Source organism: Curcuma longa, chromosome 13 (genome assembly GCF_044706935.1).
Source record: "Curcuma longa cultivar G26 ecotype Majalengka, Jawa Barat chromosome 13, ITB_CL_G26_1.1, whole genome shotgun sequence".
Taxonomy (NCBI): domain Eukaryota; kingdom Viridiplantae; phylum Streptophyta; class Magnoliopsida; order Zingiberales; family Zingiberaceae; genus Curcuma; species Curcuma longa.
Genome location: NC_133873.1, coordinates 9,041,441 through 9,060,163, shown reverse-complemented (window position 1 = coordinate 9,060,163; position 18,723 = coordinate 9,041,441). Strand labels below are relative to the sequence as shown.

The following is an 18,723-nucleotide window of genomic DNA, read 5'->3' as shown; positions in this document are numbered from 1 at the left end:
CACTGCGTCGTATAACTTGGTCCTCAAGGCTATGTGTCAAGCGCGGGAGAATGAGGCTGCACAGAAATTGGTGGACCGGTAAGGATATGGCATTCTTTTTGTCTTTTGAAACAATTTGCATTGAGCTTCGTTGCATCACCAACCATTTTTATCGGCAGTTCCTGATGCTTTATGAACTGTGGTAGCTAATGTTAGTAGGTTTTCAAGGAAGCTTTTAACTCTTTCAATACTAATTGTTATGAAATATGAACATCAAGGACCGAACACCATAGGCGATGCTAACTAGCCTCATTGGAATAGAGGTGAAAAATGCTAAATCTCCTTGATTTGTTAGAGAAGAGAAACAATATCTTCTTAGAAGATGGAGAGGACACCTATAACAAGGAAGGAGGGGGAACTCCATGGGTGTGTTTGCATTAGTCCGATCACTTGAAAGAAAATTGAGACATCTCCAATCATCAACTCACCATCTCTAGTTGTAGATGAGTTAAACATGTGTTCTTTATCTTTCCATGTCTCTCATAATTTCTCATGATAACGGCAAGTCTCTGAGCAAGGATTAGCCCATGGTTGGTTTTGATGCCATTTTATGAACACCATGATCTAGCATGCAGTGAAATGGAGGAGAGTCAAATACTATATATTTCGTGTTTCATTCATTTTTGTGAATTGAAGTAGCCTGACAATATATTTTGTTTGAGATAAGAGAGTCAAAGACACTCAGCAGAATGTGAAAGTAGTCTGATGCCATGGAAGTAGTATGTATGACCAAGATCTCAAACGAATGCATTGACTCCTTTGGGTGTCTTTGGATTTTGTTGTGTCTCAAAACATTTTGAGACAGTAAATTTATAATTTAAGACAGATTTTGTTGTGTCTCAAAGGCCTAGTTTTCTAGTAATATATGTTCTAACATATTGTCCCTTTTGTTAGTGCGCCCTGCTCTTAATGAAGTATCCACTCGGGGTGATTTTGATGGTATAGGAGAGATAATAGAGAATTCTGAAGCAGAACTTAGGATGTCATCCCCTCTTGTATCATTAGGGTGTCTCATTAGATGAGCAACCTATGAGAATTCTAATGGGATATTAGGTGGTATCAAGAAAGTACCACTATTTCCTCAGGATGAAGTTGTTGGTGTGGCTGCAAAAGAGAATAGAGATTCATCAAAAATAATATGTCGGAATATATATATATGTCCGGTCGGTATATGCAGACAATGATACCCATGGTACAAATTACTATAACCAAGGAAAATACATTATTTAGAATGAGGATTTAATTTATGTTTAGAGTAGAGTCGTAGCCACAGATAACATGTCCAACCAAAGATGCATAAGAAAATGTAGTTGGGAAGCTGATTATATATATATTTTTTCATGGGACATTTATGTTGAAGAAATGGGGTAGGTAGATGATTAATGAGACAAATTGTAGTTTATACTACATCTCAAAAATTGAAGGGAACAGATGCATGATTAAAAGAGCCAATGCAGTTTCGATTATTTTACGATGTTTCCTCTTTCAGAATCATTTTGTTAATGAGTGTAAGGACATGAGATTCAATGAAGGATGCTAAAATAGTCTAGTTGACGATGAAGTTCTTGATATTCTCCATCACAATTAGAGTGGAGAGAGAGTACACTACAACAAACTTGACTTTCCGTAGCATGTCATTAACAACACACATTTATAGTGTGCTGTTAATAATAGTTTTTACAGCTCACATAATCAAGTGCGCTGCGGATAATATATTATATTTTAAAATTAACAGCGCGCATATAATTGTGCGCTGTGAATAGTATTTTTTACAGCGTGTAAAAATTATATGCTGTTAAAAGAGGATTAAAAAAATAACATTGACAACGCAGATAAATAATACGCTGTTAAAAATATATTAAAAAAGAATTTGTTTTTTCCTTGGCGCCCTTTACACGCACGCACGGCTCGAGCCTTACACTTTTAGATTTTTTTCTCACGAAACTCCCGACACCGCTCTCACCTCACCTCTGTTCTTCGCCTTTTAGGTTTTTTTCTCTCCCGACGCCGCTCTCACCTCACCTCTGTTCTTCGCGAGACTCCTGACGCCGCTCTCACCCGCCTGCGCTCTGCCGCCCAGCTCACTCTCCCGCCCGCGCTCGCACTCCCGAGCGACGCGGTTTCACGAGATTCCCCACCGCCCGTCACTCCTCCCGCGCTCACCGGCCCGACGAGTTCTCCTCCAGTCCTCGCTCGGCCGGCCGTCACTCCTCCCGCGCTCGCCCGACCGCCGAGTTCTCCTCCAGCGCTCGCCCGGCCGTCAATCCGCAGCACGCGCCTATTCCCTCCCTTTGCAGCAGCAAGCAGAGTTAAGATGCTGATGCATTTTGTGATGCATTTTGACATTTTGTGATGCATTTTGATGTTTGAGGAAGACAGTTATAGAATCTGCATTTTGGGATTTTTTGAAGGCTGGCCATTAAGATGCTACGATTAGAAATTTAGAATCATCAAACTGCCTCACCATCTCTATGAACCTTTTTAGAAATCTAGAAAGTGGTTTATTGGAATGTTTCTTGATTCCATGTGTTTGGCACTATATTTGGTTCCTTCATTGAAGGTTCTATGATTCTCTGGAGGTAATTAATGGGGTAGTGCCTTGTGCTCATTGGAGTGATTTTTGCCTTGCAATAAAATAAAATTCATTTTGAAGGTGACATTTATGAAACATCCTGTTCCAAAAGGTGACATTTGTGATATCATGAACATCCTGGCTTTATCCAGATGTGGGTGAATTATCTATCTTACAACAACTACCAAATGAAGATGCTGAGAGTTACATCCTGGCTTTATCCAGATGCGGGTGAATTATCTATCTTACAATAACTACCAAATGAAGATGCTGATAGTTTGCTTGGAATGAAGTTATCTTCAATGAAGGAGAATAATGAAAATTATGAATTCAATTCTATTTAAGTATTTCAAATTCTGTAAAATTTATTCTGTTCCTTTAAATTAGGACAATAAGTTAATTAAGGTATTTCTTTAGTTGAAAATTATCCTGTTTCTCAAAATGGGTATTTATTGCCATCTTAATATATTCTTTGCAATAAAATTTAAGTTTTAAAAATTCAATTTTGATACTTCATTAATGTTTTTCAAGTTAATGGTTTGGCTAATATACTCATTCCATTTTATTGTCTAAGGTTGGTATCTTTTATCAATACTTAGGGTAGTGATTAGTGCTAGCTGTTATTTCATTGGCCTTTAAATTTATTTTTCGCTTTTAATTCATTTTTTCCTTTTGTTGATTCATGAGAGGATGGATTACATTTGAAGTAGACTGGTAACAGGTTTTCTGTTCTGTGTCAAAAAAAGCAGAGAATCTCCAAGCAATCTGTTCATGGAATCTGATGGAAGCACGTATATCTTTGTCAACTCTGAACCCAAGTATGCAGTAAGAATGAAGTTCTAGACTCATGTCCTCATCACTACCCTTTATTTCTAGTTCCATGGAAAAGAAGTTCCCCAAACTGCACGATGCTCAACAGGATGCAAAAAGCAATCCTGTGGCTCCTCACTATTCTTCTTTTGTTTCCTGTTTTCCTGGGCCTCTGTCCTCATCAGCTCCAGGATTTTCTTCAGATATTCACCACTTTTCATTTTCAACTGATGAGAGGTGCTAGTTAGTGCTCCATTTTTTACTTAACCGTCACTTCATATAAATTCATTTTAATCATCCATGTCTTCTTCATATAGTCCATTTCATCTTATGTGGGAATATTTTACCCTCCTAACTGGAATATACAGGGTCTATCCACTGAAGGGACATGGTGTGCCGATCAAATTCAGGGTGCACTTGACAGTTTAGATAATGTCATTGCAGGGAACAATCAAGTCCGTAGCAGCTCTATTGAGCTGCCTGATGATATCAATAGGCAAGATGAATGGTGGACTGATATGATGAATGATGATTGGAAGGAGCTTCTCGATGACACAACTGTGAATGAATCTCATCCCAAGGTATTTGCATTAGTGCTTAGTTGAAAATTCTCATTAGCTTGAAAAGTTCTTGTTTGTGTAATACTCTATTTTTGTTTGGTCTGTTAATGGCCCTTATATGTTTAATTCTTTCTCCAACCTGCAACAATTGTCTAAGTAACATGTACGTAGTCCTCTTGTTAGATGTATAACCTTAATGGCATCTTAATGGCCACAAATTACACATATAAAAATGCTTCTAGTACTTTGGAAGGAAATAAGGAAGCTCATTATGTAAACTGAGCTATTTAGTATTCTCGTTGTTATCACCTGCAGCTTACAAAATCAAGTTAGTTGAATGCAAAGGCACACAGGATCTAGGAAACAAGTCAAATTTATTGGGACAAGAAGATGGATAGATTCCTTTCCGGTTAAGTAGTGATTTAAGGAGGTGCTCTAAGTAATTTTATTCTCTATTCTTTGGATGGCTATTCAATTATTCCTCCACATCATTGTGCAAGTTTAACGCGTGTTCATCCTTTTCTTTGGCAGACATGAAACGGTATCCTATGATGCAATATCCAAATTTTTTGGCCAAGTGATCCAGCTTTGTTGTAGAGGAATGAAATTGGGAAATCTAAATGGACTGAGAGGTAAGCAGCTTTCACTCACTCTCATCATCATCTTCGCAACACTCCTTATTTGGAAATGGGAAAGAATGCCATACTAAGATTCTTTCCACCAACAACAGGACCTGGATTTGTTTCCTCAAGGTTTGTCCCATTGTTTCATTTGTATGTTTTTCTCTCTTTTGAGTTTTTGTATTCATTATTCTTGCATCGTACAAAGGTGTTTGTTTGTTTTCTACTTGTAGTTGCTAAGGTAGACTATGGGAATAAGCAACCTTTGGCCATGGAAGACTTTCCTGATGTTGAGGAAGCTGGCCATCGGACAAGTGGAACGGCAGTTCAAGTTGCCAGCTATAATGTTGAAAATTCTACAACAACAAGTAAACAAAAAGAAGCTGGTAAGGGTTTTCATTCGCAAATTGTAACAAACGTAGGTAGCTTTGTGTTTTTTTCCCTTTTTTTGTTGTATCATTTTGAAGTGGCACGATGTTCATTTTGTTATATAGAGTGCATACATATATATTTTATCATACTACATTTGATGTTATAAGATAAGCTTATTGTGTATTAGGCTAACAAAAACTAATTTGTTTGTCAAATTAGGTTGCTAGTGGTGGCATTGGAAGTGGTGTTGGAAATTATATTAGTGGCGATAACAATATTGCAGCTCAGGTAACTATCTTAATCCAATATTATACTTTCGTTTATTATTTATAACATGTTCTATTATAAAATTTATTTAATCATTAATTATTATTTATTGTGATATAGTCAAAACTAAAGAAGATGACTGCTGGAGATATCAGTGTTAATGCTAAATGTAAGCTGCTTCATTGGTCTGTTGATGGAGCGGTTGCAGAAGGTCAAATTGCATCCACAGATCCAAAAGCAAAAGTACATCATGTTCCTCTTGGTGGATCTTATTGGAAAGTTTGGATTGATAGAGTTTTTGTGGAGAAGGTGGAGCTAATTCAACCAAACGAAGAAATGTTTTTTCTTGAGGATGCAATAGTAGCTTGGGCATCGATGTTTATAGTTTTGTCTGACTGATTTGGATGAATCGATATACTGTTTGTAGTAAAGATGAACATGAAGTTGGATTGTTTTTCTAACTAAATGTAGATGGTTATCTTTGATATATTTGAGCTATGATTTTATAGTTGTGAATGTGATATTATCTAATATTTGTATGTTGGATTATAAATGTTAGAGCTTTGAGCAGGTTATAATTATTTGTATTTGTATTATATATTTGTGTATATAGGTCTATTGTATTTTAAAAATATAATTATCCGCAGCGCGCGGGGCGCGCATTGCGAAAAATTGCACCTTTTTGCAGCGCGCGACTTGCGTGTTGCGGATGCACCTTTCCGTAGCGCACGGGGCGCGTGCTGCGGAAAATTGCACCTTTCCGCAGCGCGCGGGCCGTGTGCTGCGGATGCAATTTTTCGCACCGCGCAGGGCGCGCGCTGCGGATGTATTATAACTTTCAATAGCTTAGAGTTATGCAGCATGCGAAATGTCTTTGACATGTCTTTGAAATCGAAAAAATATCAAAAAGATCAGATTTTCATTTCATGAGAAATGCCCACGTAACTTACTAAAGTCATCAATAAAAACTACATAATAAAGAAAACCTTGATTTGATAAAATAGGAGCAGGATCCCAAACATCATAATGAATTCTTTCTAAAGGAAAACAAGACACATGAGAAGAAGGGACAAATGATAATTTGTGGCTCTTTGCTTTCAAACATGCTTCACAAGCATGTGATGAAGATGCCAAAGAAGTTGACAAGTCAAACCGATTAATGATACTTTGAATCAGACGTAAAAATGGATGTCCAAGTTATGCATGTCAGGCGAACTTATTTGTGTGTTCTCCAATTAGGATTTTGGCAGATGTAGGTTGAAGGTAATAAAGACCATCTCTAATTTCTCCTTTGAGCAGGGTGGTTTCAGTTGTGGGATCCTTCACAAGACAATGATGAGGATGAAATTCAAAAAATATATTATTTTCAAGAGTAAATTGACGAACTAAAAAGACAATGATGAGGATGAAATTCAAAAAATATATTATTTTCAAGAGTAAATTGACGAACTAAAAGTAAATTTTTAGTGATGGTGGGAATATGAAGAGTATTGCGCATGTGAAAAAGTCGACCAGATGAATGAAAGAATGTGTTTCCAAGATTAGCAATTTACAAACCTGAGCCATTGCCTACTTGTACCGTGTCAGGACCATGATAGGAGGAAGCTTTTGCAAGAATGTCATAATCCGGTGTGACATGATGAGTCGCTCTAGAATCTAGATGTCATCCTAAGATCGAAGAATTTGTCGCAGGTACGTAAGGATTGCTTGTAAGAGAAAATGCTTTTGGATGAGATGATGAAGTTCAGGATGAAGTTTGATTTGGATTTGAGGATCAAAGATCTCTTAGAAAATTCAAATCAAATCTCCTATAACATTAATGTGCAAAGTGACCATTTTTGAGACAGATCTAACAATGCCCTTGACCTTGTCTCCGTCTTCTATTTCTTTCACCTTGATTTTGCTGATTTTGTTGATAATGGGTCCATCAATATTATCAGTCATGTGTACTAAAATAACAAGAGAATCTGACATCCTCTAAGATTGTAGTTGTAGAAGTATTTCATGAGAGGAAAGCATGCTATGAAGGATATCGAGGGGCACTTGATCGATGCGAGTAGTCACACTAGGATTAAAGTTATCATATTGAGATCCCAAACTTGCAAGAACATGGATTAGTAAATCTACATCTGAAATTGGATGTCCAATCGTAATAGATTATTGGTGATGGCCTTGATTGATTATATATATTCATTAATAGATTTGTGTTCTCGTTGCACTGATTGTAATTGCATGCGAAGTTGAAAAACACATGCTTGAGGCGTGAAGCAGAGGTTCAAGTAAGAGCTTCCCATATTTGACAAGAACTATCAAGCCCTATAATTATAGAAAGTACAGACTCACTGAGCATTGAAATCAACTATGTTATAATTAGTTGATCTTTCTTATTCCAGATAATAAAATTTGGATCATCTTCTTTTGGTTTAAGAGAAGTGTCATCAACAACTCCAAGTAGATCATGGACATACAATAGAGAAAGAAACTGCATCTTCCAAAACAGATAATTATCATTGTTAAGTTTGATGGGTAGATAAGATATGACGTTCATGGGTAAGGAAGAGAGATGTGTTACTAGACTTGTTTCTCTAGTGGATGATGAGGATGAAAATTTTGACATTATATATAAATAAAAATTAAAGAGAAGAGTTTATCTGAAGATTCTTGTTATGACTTAGCCATTGGTAATGGGAGGAGTCTACCAACAACGAGGTTCCACGAAAATAATTATCCCCGAAGACGGTAAGAAAGTCGACCCTCCCACTTGGAATAGAAGGGGATAATTGAAAAAAGGGCGTCAACTCAGGAAGAAATAGTGCAGCGTGAGGTGCTCGACGTGAACCTCTAGGGGCAGACGACAGAGACGATGTAGAAGGCGGCTATGAAGAAGAGAAAGAGATTGTTGACTCTGATACCATGTAAGAATATGTAAGAGACAAATAATAGAGAAACAATAAACTTATATTCATTCATTTATCATGTACTAACGGTACAATTTATAATATATTTACATGACTCAATCAATTGATCAATTAATAAAGAAAGGATATCTTCTATTATTTATTCCATCCTAACTTAACTTGATTTGATTTGGTCCTATGGAGAGTACGTTAACTTCCATAAAAGCAAAAGAAAAAAAAAGAAATGAGTTTGTTTGGGTATCCCTAATCTTCCAAATGTGCTTCGGCAGATTGGTTTGGATCTTCAATGGTTGTTTCAGTCAATCCGTTTTGTTTCCCTTTCTTTCTATTTGTGGATCTTGAGTGGGGTTGGTGTAATGGCGTGAGGGCAATGCCTGGTTTGGATTTGGTGGCATCATAAGCGTAAGCTTTTAATCAAAGTTCATCGTCACGTGAGTAATTAATCAAACAGACGTGCCGTGTTTTAGTTGCTTATGATAATTCCTGTTTCAGTCTCTGGAATATAATTGAATTGGTTACGATAGAACATACTTATTGAAATGGACAAGGGTCGAAGTTCGACGAAGCTTAGATAATGCCTTCCTCCGTCGTGGCCAACTGTAGATTTTCGATTTATCTCCTCACAAATGGTTGTAGAATCGATCATGTTAGACTGTTGAATAACAGATTCCATTTTTTACTGAAGTGATAATTCCCATTTGAGTTACGATGCATGATGAAAGGGATCGACTCTCTCCTGATCAACACTATAAGTTTTCTTGTTTGAAAATTTAGGGGACTATATGTTAGCTAGTGCCAATTCGGTAAATAGCTAAAAGGTCAAAATTTATCATTCTTGAGCATAAATGTTTTTGATGATTATGAGAATTGATTTATTTAGTATATTTCTTCTTAGTGGAAAAAAATGTTTTTCTTATTGTATTGCGTTGATCATGCATGCTAAAGAATATTTTTTTTAAAAGTGTTATCTTTGAAGATATTTTATATCGAGGTCGTCGATCATATCCGCCCGCTCGCTTCCCTCTGCCTCGCTCTCCGAAGTATGAACCCTAGCGAATCCCGTTGCCTCCCTCACCTTCCTCCCTCTTTGCGATGCCGGAGATGGAGTTCCGCTTCTGCACTGCTACCCTCTCTGGAATCCGCACCACAGATAAGGCCTCCAACCACCATCCACCCCTCTTCGCCGCCAACGTCCACCTCTTTATGGATCTCTGATGCGAGCACAAATCACCCACCATTAATCCAAGCCTTAGAAGAAAGCTCGCTCCTTTGGCTGCTATCATCCCCGGAATCCATGCCTTTGACCACCCTTTCATCCTCTTCGCCATCAAAGGGCACCTCTCTCAGTATCCCCGATGCAAACCCGAATCTCCCATTTCTACACCTCCTCGCCGCTTAAAGCCCGCTCCTTTGGCCGCAATCGAATGGGGATCCCCTGCCGCCGACCGAAATCCCGTGTCCTCGATCAGCTTATCGGTGAAGGGGGGCGACTCTTTGGAATCAGTAACCTCATCGGTGACGGAGGACCAGCACATGAGTGCTATCCGTAACAGGAACCAAAAGTAGGATACCAATCGCAAAGTCCAGAGGGCAAAAGTCACCGCCATGAACACCACCAAGCACCTCTGGTCTGGCGCCGTCACCGGCATGGTTTCCAGGTATTGAGGATTATAATTTGGACAAATTTCTTCCCTCGACATCATCATGAAACAATCCATTCTCGTTGCGTCAGAACCTTCGTTGCTCCTCTCGAGAGGCTGAAGCTGGAATACATCCTTCGTGGCGAACAAAGCCATTTTCTTGTTCTCATCCACAAAATCGCCACCACGCAAGGCCTCAAGGGCTTCTGGAAAGGCAACCTTGTGAACATTCTTCTTAAATTATGCAAGGCCTCAAGGACTTCTGGAAAGGCTTCTGGGAATCGGTCAATGTAAGTAATTTAGCATGTTTTACCAATTACAGTACTCATATTCTTATGATAACTTTAATGTTACATTCTCATCCTAAATTGTGTCTTTGATAGCTATTCCTTTTCATTGTTTGGGTAAGTTGTTGATTTACCTATTAATTTAAAAAATTCCTCATATAAACTCTGAGCCATTCCTCATATAAGGAACTGTTGGTGATGTGAAATGAAAAGTTTTTTTAGATTTGAATGACAATTATATGTATTGTTAAAGCCCATCATTTTCATTTGGCTAATCATATATTTTATGTCAGTCTTTGCAAGGAATGTGGGGAAAATAAGTGAAACAGAAAATTTGAATATATCAAGAAATTTTGTGGTGTTTTTACTCGACCAGAACTGTGGTGTTTTCTTTTAAGGATATTTTTTGTAGAAATTCTATGTATTGCATGTTAAGTATCATAGGGTCTGTTCTTCAACTATGGGTATTGTATTACACATGTCTCCTTATCTCTAACGGACACTTCTATGTACCATCTGTGACATTCCATCATGCTCTGGGATTAGTATCTTTATCATGATTGTATCTGACTTTTCAATACAAAAAATGTTCATTATTTAAAAAATATTTAGCCTAAATAATGTTTTTCCCAAGCTGCCTTTCCTACTAGATTTTCTTCCTTTGTAGAAAATTGGGTACGATACTTATGTTGTTAACTGTTGATCAACTAATCTGAATTAGTTTCAATATCTCTTGGATACAGAAACATAGGCGCTGTTGCAATATATGCTCAGTCATGCTACTTTTCCTTGCAGGTATTTATATTACCATGCAATAATAACAAATGCTATTCGAAGTAAAATATGATTATAAGTCTTTGACACAGCAAGATAATTTCTTTGAATTATATTTTGGAAATGTCACTTAGAAAGAAAGTAGAGCTAGTAGATTCATATCACCTAAATGGTTCATTAAATATAACAAGTATGATTCCTGAAAATAACTTCTTTCAAGCAGTACATGATGCTTCTTAAGGTTTTCTATCTTCTTTTTAAAATTCTTTTTCTACATCATTCATGTATCATATGCTGTTCTTGGAGTATAGTTCGTGTAATAAGATGATTTGATTCATTACCCTTGTTGATTTTGGTTATGATGACAAAAAAAAAAAAGAAAGGTTAAAAAGATTATTAGAACTAAAGGCAAGAAAACGAACCAGGAAAGAACATAAAGGGGGAAATCAAACACAACAGTAAAAGAGAAAAATGAAAAAAAATCTATATTAATCGAATCGTAATTGAACTAATGTCGATCTTGACACAGTCGTAGATAATTGTGCCAAAAACTTTGTGGGAAAATTAAAAGCGCACAATTATCATCAAATAATAAAAAGATCGACTTTATAGGGATTGTAAAATTGAGTACGAATTAGAATCACGAAGTAGATTCTCTAAAAAGTTAAAAATCATGAGAATTGAGAAAGAAAAGAAATCAAATTGAAGAAACATAAGTGCTGATGTTAGGAAGCGACTCTAAGATTTTGATTTCGCCACGATGACTGTTGACATCTTAAATATTATTTACTTTCTTGCCTTAATAACTATACGTATGTAGGTGGTGTATCCCGAGATATCGATATAGATTTTTGAAATAATATTAGTGTGTCTATCCAAACACGATGCCTACTTTTAAAGCGATTTTACTAGAGCAACTACTTTCTTAGGGAGACACTGAAAAGCCCTTAACTAGGTGTCACGATAGGGCTTCAAATTGAAATTTGTAGATTTTATCGAAAACCCATAATAAATTCAAATAAGTGAAGTATAGGGGCCTCGAGTCGTATTTTTCCAAGGACTAGTAGAAAACCGTTTAATTCAAGCTTGAGTGTCGTTCTTTTTGGGTTTTCTTGTAAAAATGGGGGTTTTGATGTTTTTGAATGAAATGAAACTGAAAATAAACAACTAAATGCAAAATGCAAAAATTAAACCTATTCCTATTAAGCAAGAATCCTAGAATTGCAAAATCCTAACTTATAAACGAGGAAGAAACAAATTTAACTATATGAACTAAATCTAACTAATCAAGTGTAATGAGCTTCAAAAATAGAAATTCCTACAGCTACACAACCAACAAAACCCTAAACTCTTTGGCACGGAACAATAGTAAGCAGTGGCTTTGGAATTTCAGTAACACCAACGAAGAGATTAAAACCAATCTAGGAAGATCTAAAACTAGGCAAAATCAAAACACAACTAAAGCATTGAGCTAATAACCAATTCAACAAGGTAACAGCAACATTCGGAAATCAGAAACTAATCTATCGAAATCTGAAATTTCAGAAACAGGAAAAAAAATGCAGAAACTGTAAACTAAGCATCCATTCATCCCTTTTCCATCGATTTTTCTCAACTTGGTTGTCAATCAAGCCGTTGAATCCACAATTGTGGCTTCAATGATCCTTTGGAAGCTTCAACTCGGTCTTTGGGTGGTTTGCTCGCGTGCCCGTACCAGGAACAGCCGAAGAAACTCTCATTCGGCGTGAACAGGGTGCTGTGCGAGCCTCATTGCGCTGCAAAAATTGGATTCCATGCTTTGGCTTTGCTCCGATTGTCTTGAAGACGATACACGAGTGCTCACGAATCCTCAGAGAACCCCTCTAAATGATCGTGGCGCCGGACTTCGTCGTGGATTGCCGGAATAAGCAAAAACAGGATCGCTGCTCGCCGGAGAAACCCTCTCCTTTGCGCCTCGTCCAGCTGCTGGAATTCACCCAATCAACCTGGTAAAGACTCCTCTAGGATCAAGCTTCGCAATGGGTTAGGTTTGGCTGGATGGAACCTCCCGTAGAAGTACGTCGCCGAGCAGAGGAAGGCTCTCGGGACGACGAAGCACAGTAACGGGGCGGCTACTGTTCATTCCCTAATGTTTTTGTTTTTATACTCTGATTAATCAACAGATCTGGGCCTTCCATTTCTGATCCGACGGTGCACGTGTGATCTGAGCTCTAGGGCTTCTTAGGGTTTCCAGAAAATTGCGAAATTTTGATCAGGCTCGATCTAAGTCATATCCTCCATGTTAGCTCGATCAATTTGACAATTTTGACTCGATTTGACCGCGGTTGAGCTTGAGTTGGGTCCGATTCGAGCCCTAAAATCAATTAAAATCAAATTAATAGAAAAATTATCATTAAATCATGAAAATTATAATCAAGCCTCAGATTATGCAATAAATGTCAATTAAGATCAAATCGATTCATTTTGTAATTTATTTTCATGTAAAAACCCAAAATTGAATCGATTAAAAATGCATAAAACCCTAGCTCATCAGACACCTATCATGATGCCCCATGATTCTCTAAGTGTCATCCCCTATCTTGTGACGCTAAATCGAGATTGACTCGTTAAGCTCTATGATAGCCAATGATGCACTTGTAAGATTTTGGACTAGTTTCGTGAAGTACCCCTCACATCTTGATCGTTATAGGTTAGAGATTTGAGTTCACCTTTTGATCTTTCACCGCATCTCATGAGAAATGAAGTATAAAAGTTGAATGTCAACAATGCATCAGACTACTTTCTCATCCTAGAATCTAGAATACTACTCCATTGACTTTTTGGAATGACTCTGCTAGAATTTCCTATCACGGGAAAACACCTCCTTCGTCTCCTAGGGGTAGGGGGAGATCCCCCAAATCCTAGATGGCTCAAACAAGAGCCCCATGAGTTCTTTTATAACCTCTAAAACTTTTCAAATCTATTAGATCCTTCCCAAATTATTGGGGTGTCACTAAAACAGAATTTTTGGACCTTAAAACTTGATTTTTACAAGTTCCACACTGAATAGAACTTGTAGATTTTAGAATTATCTTTAAGAGAAAATATGATAGATTGTGGATCTCGTGATTCAACCCCTGTCAAAAGTTATGCATATATGAAGTTTAGTCCGTTGTTTTGCGTAAATGGACCGCCTCGGGATAGAAAGTCACGACCTATATGTGAAAGTGGCTGGAGGCCAAGTTGCTACTTCATTTTGCGCCTAACTTCAACTGAATGAACACTCCCGTGTCATGGATACGTCTAGAGCATGTTCCTTGTTGTAAACTCTTGTTCGAAGGCTCTTTGGCATCAATTATGTTCCGATTTCACATCCTATCAATCAAAAATCACCAAAAGTAATTATCTAAAATAAAAGAATGAAAACAATACAAAAGAGACGAAAATATGCATGATATGATGATTAATGAATCAATATGCATGTAAATAATATCAAAAATTATATATAAAACACACACATTATCATTCTTGGGTTAGCCTGTGAAGAAGGTCACAACCCAATCCGACAGGAGATGGGATCGATCAGGAGTAGCATGAACTACTTATAATTTTTGAGTATGCAGAGCTCGTCTTGAATAGAGAGGCAGATGATTGGGTCGACTCGGGAATGGATTGACTCAGATCAAGGGCTAATAGTTAGTTGCTCGAGAGTAACAAGGACTTTAGGGAGAGGAGATTTGTTCTTACGCGACATTATGTCTAGCGTATGAAATTTAAAAAAAAAGTGTGGAAGTTTATGTGGAAGGATCGAAGAAGTGAAATCAGATAGCAAGAAGACACCAGGAAGTTGGTATGCGAACGTAGCAAGCAAATGCCCCCACCCTATACCCATGTCACCCTTTTTATATGGGTGAGAACTTTCCTACATCTCTGATCTCCAATGTACATTATGAGAATACCCCTGATCGAGAACTTTCCTACATCTCTAGTATAACTATGGAAACATTCTCACATCTCCAATATATCCCTTCACTTGGATACAAGTTATGAAAATATCCTTATTTGGGAATATCCTCGTCGAGCCAAACCCATCTGAGATGGATAATACACCATTCTTGACAACTACAGCCGATAGTTAAGCAACTATTAATAATTGCCTCTAACCACGAGTTGGTGGCGTCTTATAGGGCATGTGGAGGTTCCCCGGGCAATGGTGCCGCGGTAGGACATCTAGGTTGTCACCCAGGCACCTGCGATTCGATCCCCAGCTACAGCGTATTTGCAGGAATTTTTCTTCAAATGGAAAACGCAATCAAAGGATGTTGGGCGTCTAGACTGGCCGCTGCGTGCACTTCCCGATTTACCCTGGTGATCGATGGAAAACTTCCGTGGGATTGAGCCAATCACCCCAGAGATAGTCAATGGGGTTAACTGGGATTTATCATTTTTTTTTCTTATAGGGCATGTGGTGGTGTTCGCTGCTCGATAACGCCCTACCAACCCAACCGATGATAGCTAAGGTGGCAATTTTTGTGAACAACAAAGAGCTCCAATATAAAAGAATAGGTAATGACGAGAACCACATAGACACTCCCATGCATTTGCATACTCTTATACATGATTGACTTAAGCATCAGAATCAGAGAGATCACGTCTGGCGCGGTGGATGCCATGAGATTTAAAATAGGATTCCAACTCTACCGGTCAGGACACATCGAAAGTGGTGCAACTGCATCACTATGCATAAACCGAAGCCAAAGATCGAAGAGTAAACTGCACAAGAAATCTGAAACTGAGAAATTTGGGTCTCCAGATGAGAATTAACAGGCCCTAAAATAGCATCATTTTGTCTGTTCCCTTTAGTGTTAAGCAAAACTATGTTTCTGAATAATAATTCATCAGAAATAGTAGATGAATGTTGTCCTCGACCAAGCAGTTACTTCATATCTGTTGTAGAGCCACAAAAAACAGGGTTCTGGGATTAAAAGAACTTGCTCACATGATCATAGTAAAAATATAACTGAAGAGTTGGTTTACAGTTTGATATAGAATCAACACTGTAGCATGAAAGATAATTTGCAGGAAAAGTTGACTTACTCATTGAGTTTCAGCATCAGAAACATTAGTGTTTTTTTAAGCTTGCATATAATTCAATCAAATCAGGACACTCGTCCTTATAGCGAAGGATACACTTCTCCAAGAATGTCTTCTCTGAATATATCATGCATGTTGACAATTTGGTAGCTCTTTTGCAGTATCCCTTGGACTTCAAGAATGCCAAGATCTGATATCTCGGAATCAACCTTTTCTCCAAGCTAAATGTCAACAATATTGGACACAGCATCAAGTCAGATGAAGCACATCCAGCCTCATTCAGAAAGAACTCCATTTTTCTCTGCAAAGTCTTCACAGATACTGTTGTGAAGGTAGGACACTTTCGGAATGCAGCAACAAAATCGTCTTCCTACTACCCGAAGCCCCTGAACAACTCCATTTGCATCTTGAACTTTTTTGGATTGACCATGTAAAGAACCCACAGAGTCAAGTGGAACATCCCAGATGTCCGCGGCACCCCCAAGTTCTCCGCGCGACTGACCAAGGATTTCAATGAATCAGGTTTCTGCATCACAATGCTCGGATTATACTTCAAGATAGAAGAGAGCTTCTGGCCAGTGATTCCACATTCCTGTAGAATCCCGAGGTTGGGCTGGACCCTCTTCGGAATGCTGTACCCAAGAAACCACTGGTTACGCTTTAAAAACTTCCGCAGAAAAACCTCAGACCCAACAAGGCTTTGCCAAAATTTGATCTTTGACAGAATGGGTTCCATGTTGCTCCTGATGGAGATGGGATTTGACTGGACGAGGTGGACGACGTCGGATTGGGAGAGACCTAGATCCTGCAAAGCTCGGAACTTTGGGGCCAGAGATTTCTCTACGTCCAAAAGAAGACATTGGGGAGCGAAAACTAGGATATCCTTCACAGATTTGTCATCGAGGCCGTAACTTTTGAAGAAAGCAAGGACGGAATCTGGCTGCTGCCGGGATTTGATGCCGTCGAGAAGCTTCGAGGCATCAGTGGCCTTATTCTGGTCGAAGCCGCAGGATTCGACGAGGTACTGGGCCATGAACATGTGCTGCCCAGTGCTGGTGCCACCGGAAGCGGCGTCGGAAGAGAAGGGAAGACGGCGAACAGGATAGCATCGCGGGAACGAGAAGAACGATTAGGAGCGAGAGTTTTGGAGAAGAGGGAGAAGAAATGGAACCTGTTCATCGATCTCTCCTCTAATTTGTTCTCCCCCAAACCCTAGCGCCGGTGTGCTAGGCTGTGGTTGAGATCGGCTCGATCGTTAGCGTTTTGTTGCATTTCTATATAAAATAAAATTATTAAAGAGTATTTTAATAAAAATAATAATAAATTCCAATCAGTCTTATGAATTAGTGGCTGATTCGATCCTACGAAAATTTTCCATCAACCATCAGGATAAATCGAGAAGCACATACGGTAGTCAATCCAGATGCCCAACATCCTTTGATTGTGTGTAATTGGGGATTGAATCGTGGGTTTCTAGATCACAATCCGCATGTTCTACCGTTACACCATTGTTCCAGGGACAAAAAGTATTTTAATAAGGTAAAAGTAAAGGAAATTTTTTTTATTAAAAAAGTAAAACGTATTTTTTTTATTAAAATTAACTGTTTCTCACATGCGTACACTGTTTTGATATCCTATATATGATATTATTCTGAATGTCTAAAATAATAATAGTATTAATTGTTTATGATTAAATTATATAATTTTTTTTTAAATTTAGAAGTTAAGTTATAGTATTAAATATAAAACATATTTAAATAAAAAATTTTAATTGTTCATGAAGTATATTGGATAAAAAAGTATAGGATAATAATCGAGCGCACTCGGTGAGCAATTAAATTTTTTTATTTTAAATTTTTTTTTTATACTTAATACTATAACTCAATCTTTAAATTCTAAAAATAAAATTTTAAATGACTTAACTGTAAATAAAAAAATTTAAAAAATAAAATATATATATTATTACTATTTCGGATGCGCAAAACAGTTCTAAGTGCTCGGAATCATCTATCGTGGTAAGTCACACAGGATAATAGATGTAGAATATCAAAACTCTATATAAATATATATATTTAAAAATTATCATTATAATAGTTATGATCTTATGACTGTTATACAATTATAACAATTACGATTCTATATATAATTGTAACATGATTCCGTAATTATTATAATATAATAATAATTAATAAACTATAAATATTATAATAGTGAATATGGCTGTCCTGAGCTCTAGCCTAGCTAAAAACTTTTTATCCTGAATGAGTTTGCGTGCCTCCTCTGAGACACTAACATTCACGTCATCCACTTCTTATTCGATAATTTTCGAGTCCTAAGGCTCCAATAATGGTTCAATAAACTAGGGGATCATATATAGTAGGAGAAGATGCAGAGAAGTTGTTTATAGCAATTGGTGTGGATATCGGACGTGCTCCATCTATCTTAGAACTTTGAAGAATTCTAGTAATGTACTTGCTCCGAGAGAGGAGACAACATTCATCGTATGGGATAAGTTTGATACTAGGAAAAAATATGCATTACCTAGATCTCAAATAGGAAATTTTTGATGTAGAAGACGTAATAGAGTTGTGATGTCTTTTTAATCATTGCTAGTAATTAAAATATCATCCACATAAATAAGGAAGAATATTATAGAGTCATCATTATATTTGTAGAATAGAGAAGAGTCAGTCTTAAATTTAGAAAACCCTTAACCTTGTAGTTAGCTAGATAAATGATGAAACTATGCACAAGGAGCTTGTCGAAGACCATATATAGATTTCTTGAGTTG

At 37.5% G+C, this 18,723-nt stretch overlaps 3 protein-coding genes and 1 pseudogene across 3 annotated transcripts; 3 read left to right on the top strand and 1 right to left on the bottom strand.

The window, feature by feature from the left end:
* LOC141843793 (protein PHOSPHATE STARVATION RESPONSE 1-like) lies at nt 1-4,728 on the top strand. Its single transcript, XM_074731823.1, has 4 exons — nt 1-78; nt 3,361-3,429; nt 3,866-4,002; nt 4,513-4,728. Exons 1-4 carry the CDS (start codon nt 51-53, stop codon nt 4,516-4,518), a joined length of 240 nt encoding a protein of 79 aa, XP_074587924.1. The 5' UTR covers nt 1-50; the 3' UTR covers nt 4,519-4,728.
* Nucleotides 4,729-4,848: 120 nt separating this feature from the next.
* On the top strand, nt 4,849-5,667 carry LOC141843852 (uncharacterized). The gene is made up of 3 exons (XM_074731869.1): nt 4,849-4,987; nt 5,193-5,261; nt 5,361-5,667. Exons 1-3 carry the CDS (start codon nt 4,850-4,852, stop codon nt 5,637-5,639), a joined length of 486 nt encoding a protein of 161 aa, XP_074587970.1. The 5' UTR covers nt 4,849; the 3' UTR covers nt 5,640-5,667.
* A 3,561-nt stretch (nt 5,668-9,228) lies between these two features.
* LOC141844292 (putative mitochondrial adenine nucleotide transporter BTL3) lies at nt 9,229-16,153 on the top strand. Its single transcript, XM_074732330.1, has 4 exons — nt 9,229-9,816; nt 9,891-10,088; nt 10,829-10,880; nt 16,094-16,153. Exons 1-4 carry the CDS (start codon nt 9,764-9,766, stop codon nt 16,124-16,126), a joined length of 336 nt encoding a protein of 111 aa, XP_074588431.1. The 5' UTR covers nt 9,229-9,763; the 3' UTR covers nt 16,127-16,153.
* Nucleotides 15,775-17,123, bottom strand: LOC141844291 (transcription termination factor MTERF8, chloroplastic-like; annotated as a pseudogene).
* Between the last annotated feature and the right edge of the window lie 1,600 nt (nt 17,124-18,723).

Bases quoted from the DNA above. Each gene is read 5' to 3' on its own strand.
- LOC141843793 (XM_074731823.1), top strand. From the start codon at position 51: ATGAGGCTGCACAGAAATTGGTGGACCG. The intron at 79-3,360 runs GTAAGGATATGG...CAAAAAAAGCAG, and splicing joins GCACAGAAATTGGTGGACCG to AGAATCTCCAAGCAATCTGT. The intron at 3,430-3,865 runs GTATGCAGTAAG...ATGTCATTGCAG, and splicing joins TTTGTCAACTCTGAACCCAA to GGAACAATCAAGTCCGTAGC.
- LOC141843852 (XM_074731869.1), top strand. From the start codon at position 4,850: ATGGGAATAAGCAACCTTTGGCCATGGAAGACTTTCCTGATGTTGAGG. The intron at 4,988-5,192 runs GTAAGGGTTTTC...TTGTCAAATTAG, and splicing joins AAGTAAACAAAAAGAAGCTG to GTTGCTAGTGGTGGCATTGG. The intron at 5,262-5,360 runs GTAACTATCTTA...ATTGTGATATAG, and splicing joins ATAACAATATTGCAGCTCAG to TCAAAACTAAAGAAGATGAC.
- LOC141844292 (XM_074732330.1), top strand. From the start codon at position 9,764: ATGAACACCACCAAGCACCTCTGGTCTGGCGCCGTCACCGGCATGGTT. The intron at 9,817-9,890 runs GTATTGAGGATT...TCGTTGCGTCAG, and splicing joins GTCACCGGCATGGTTTCCAG to AACCTTCGTTGCTCCTCTCG. The intron at 10,089-10,828 runs GTAAGTAATTTA...TCTTGGATACAG, and splicing joins GCTTCTGGGAATCGGTCAAT to AAACATAGGCGCTGTTGCAA.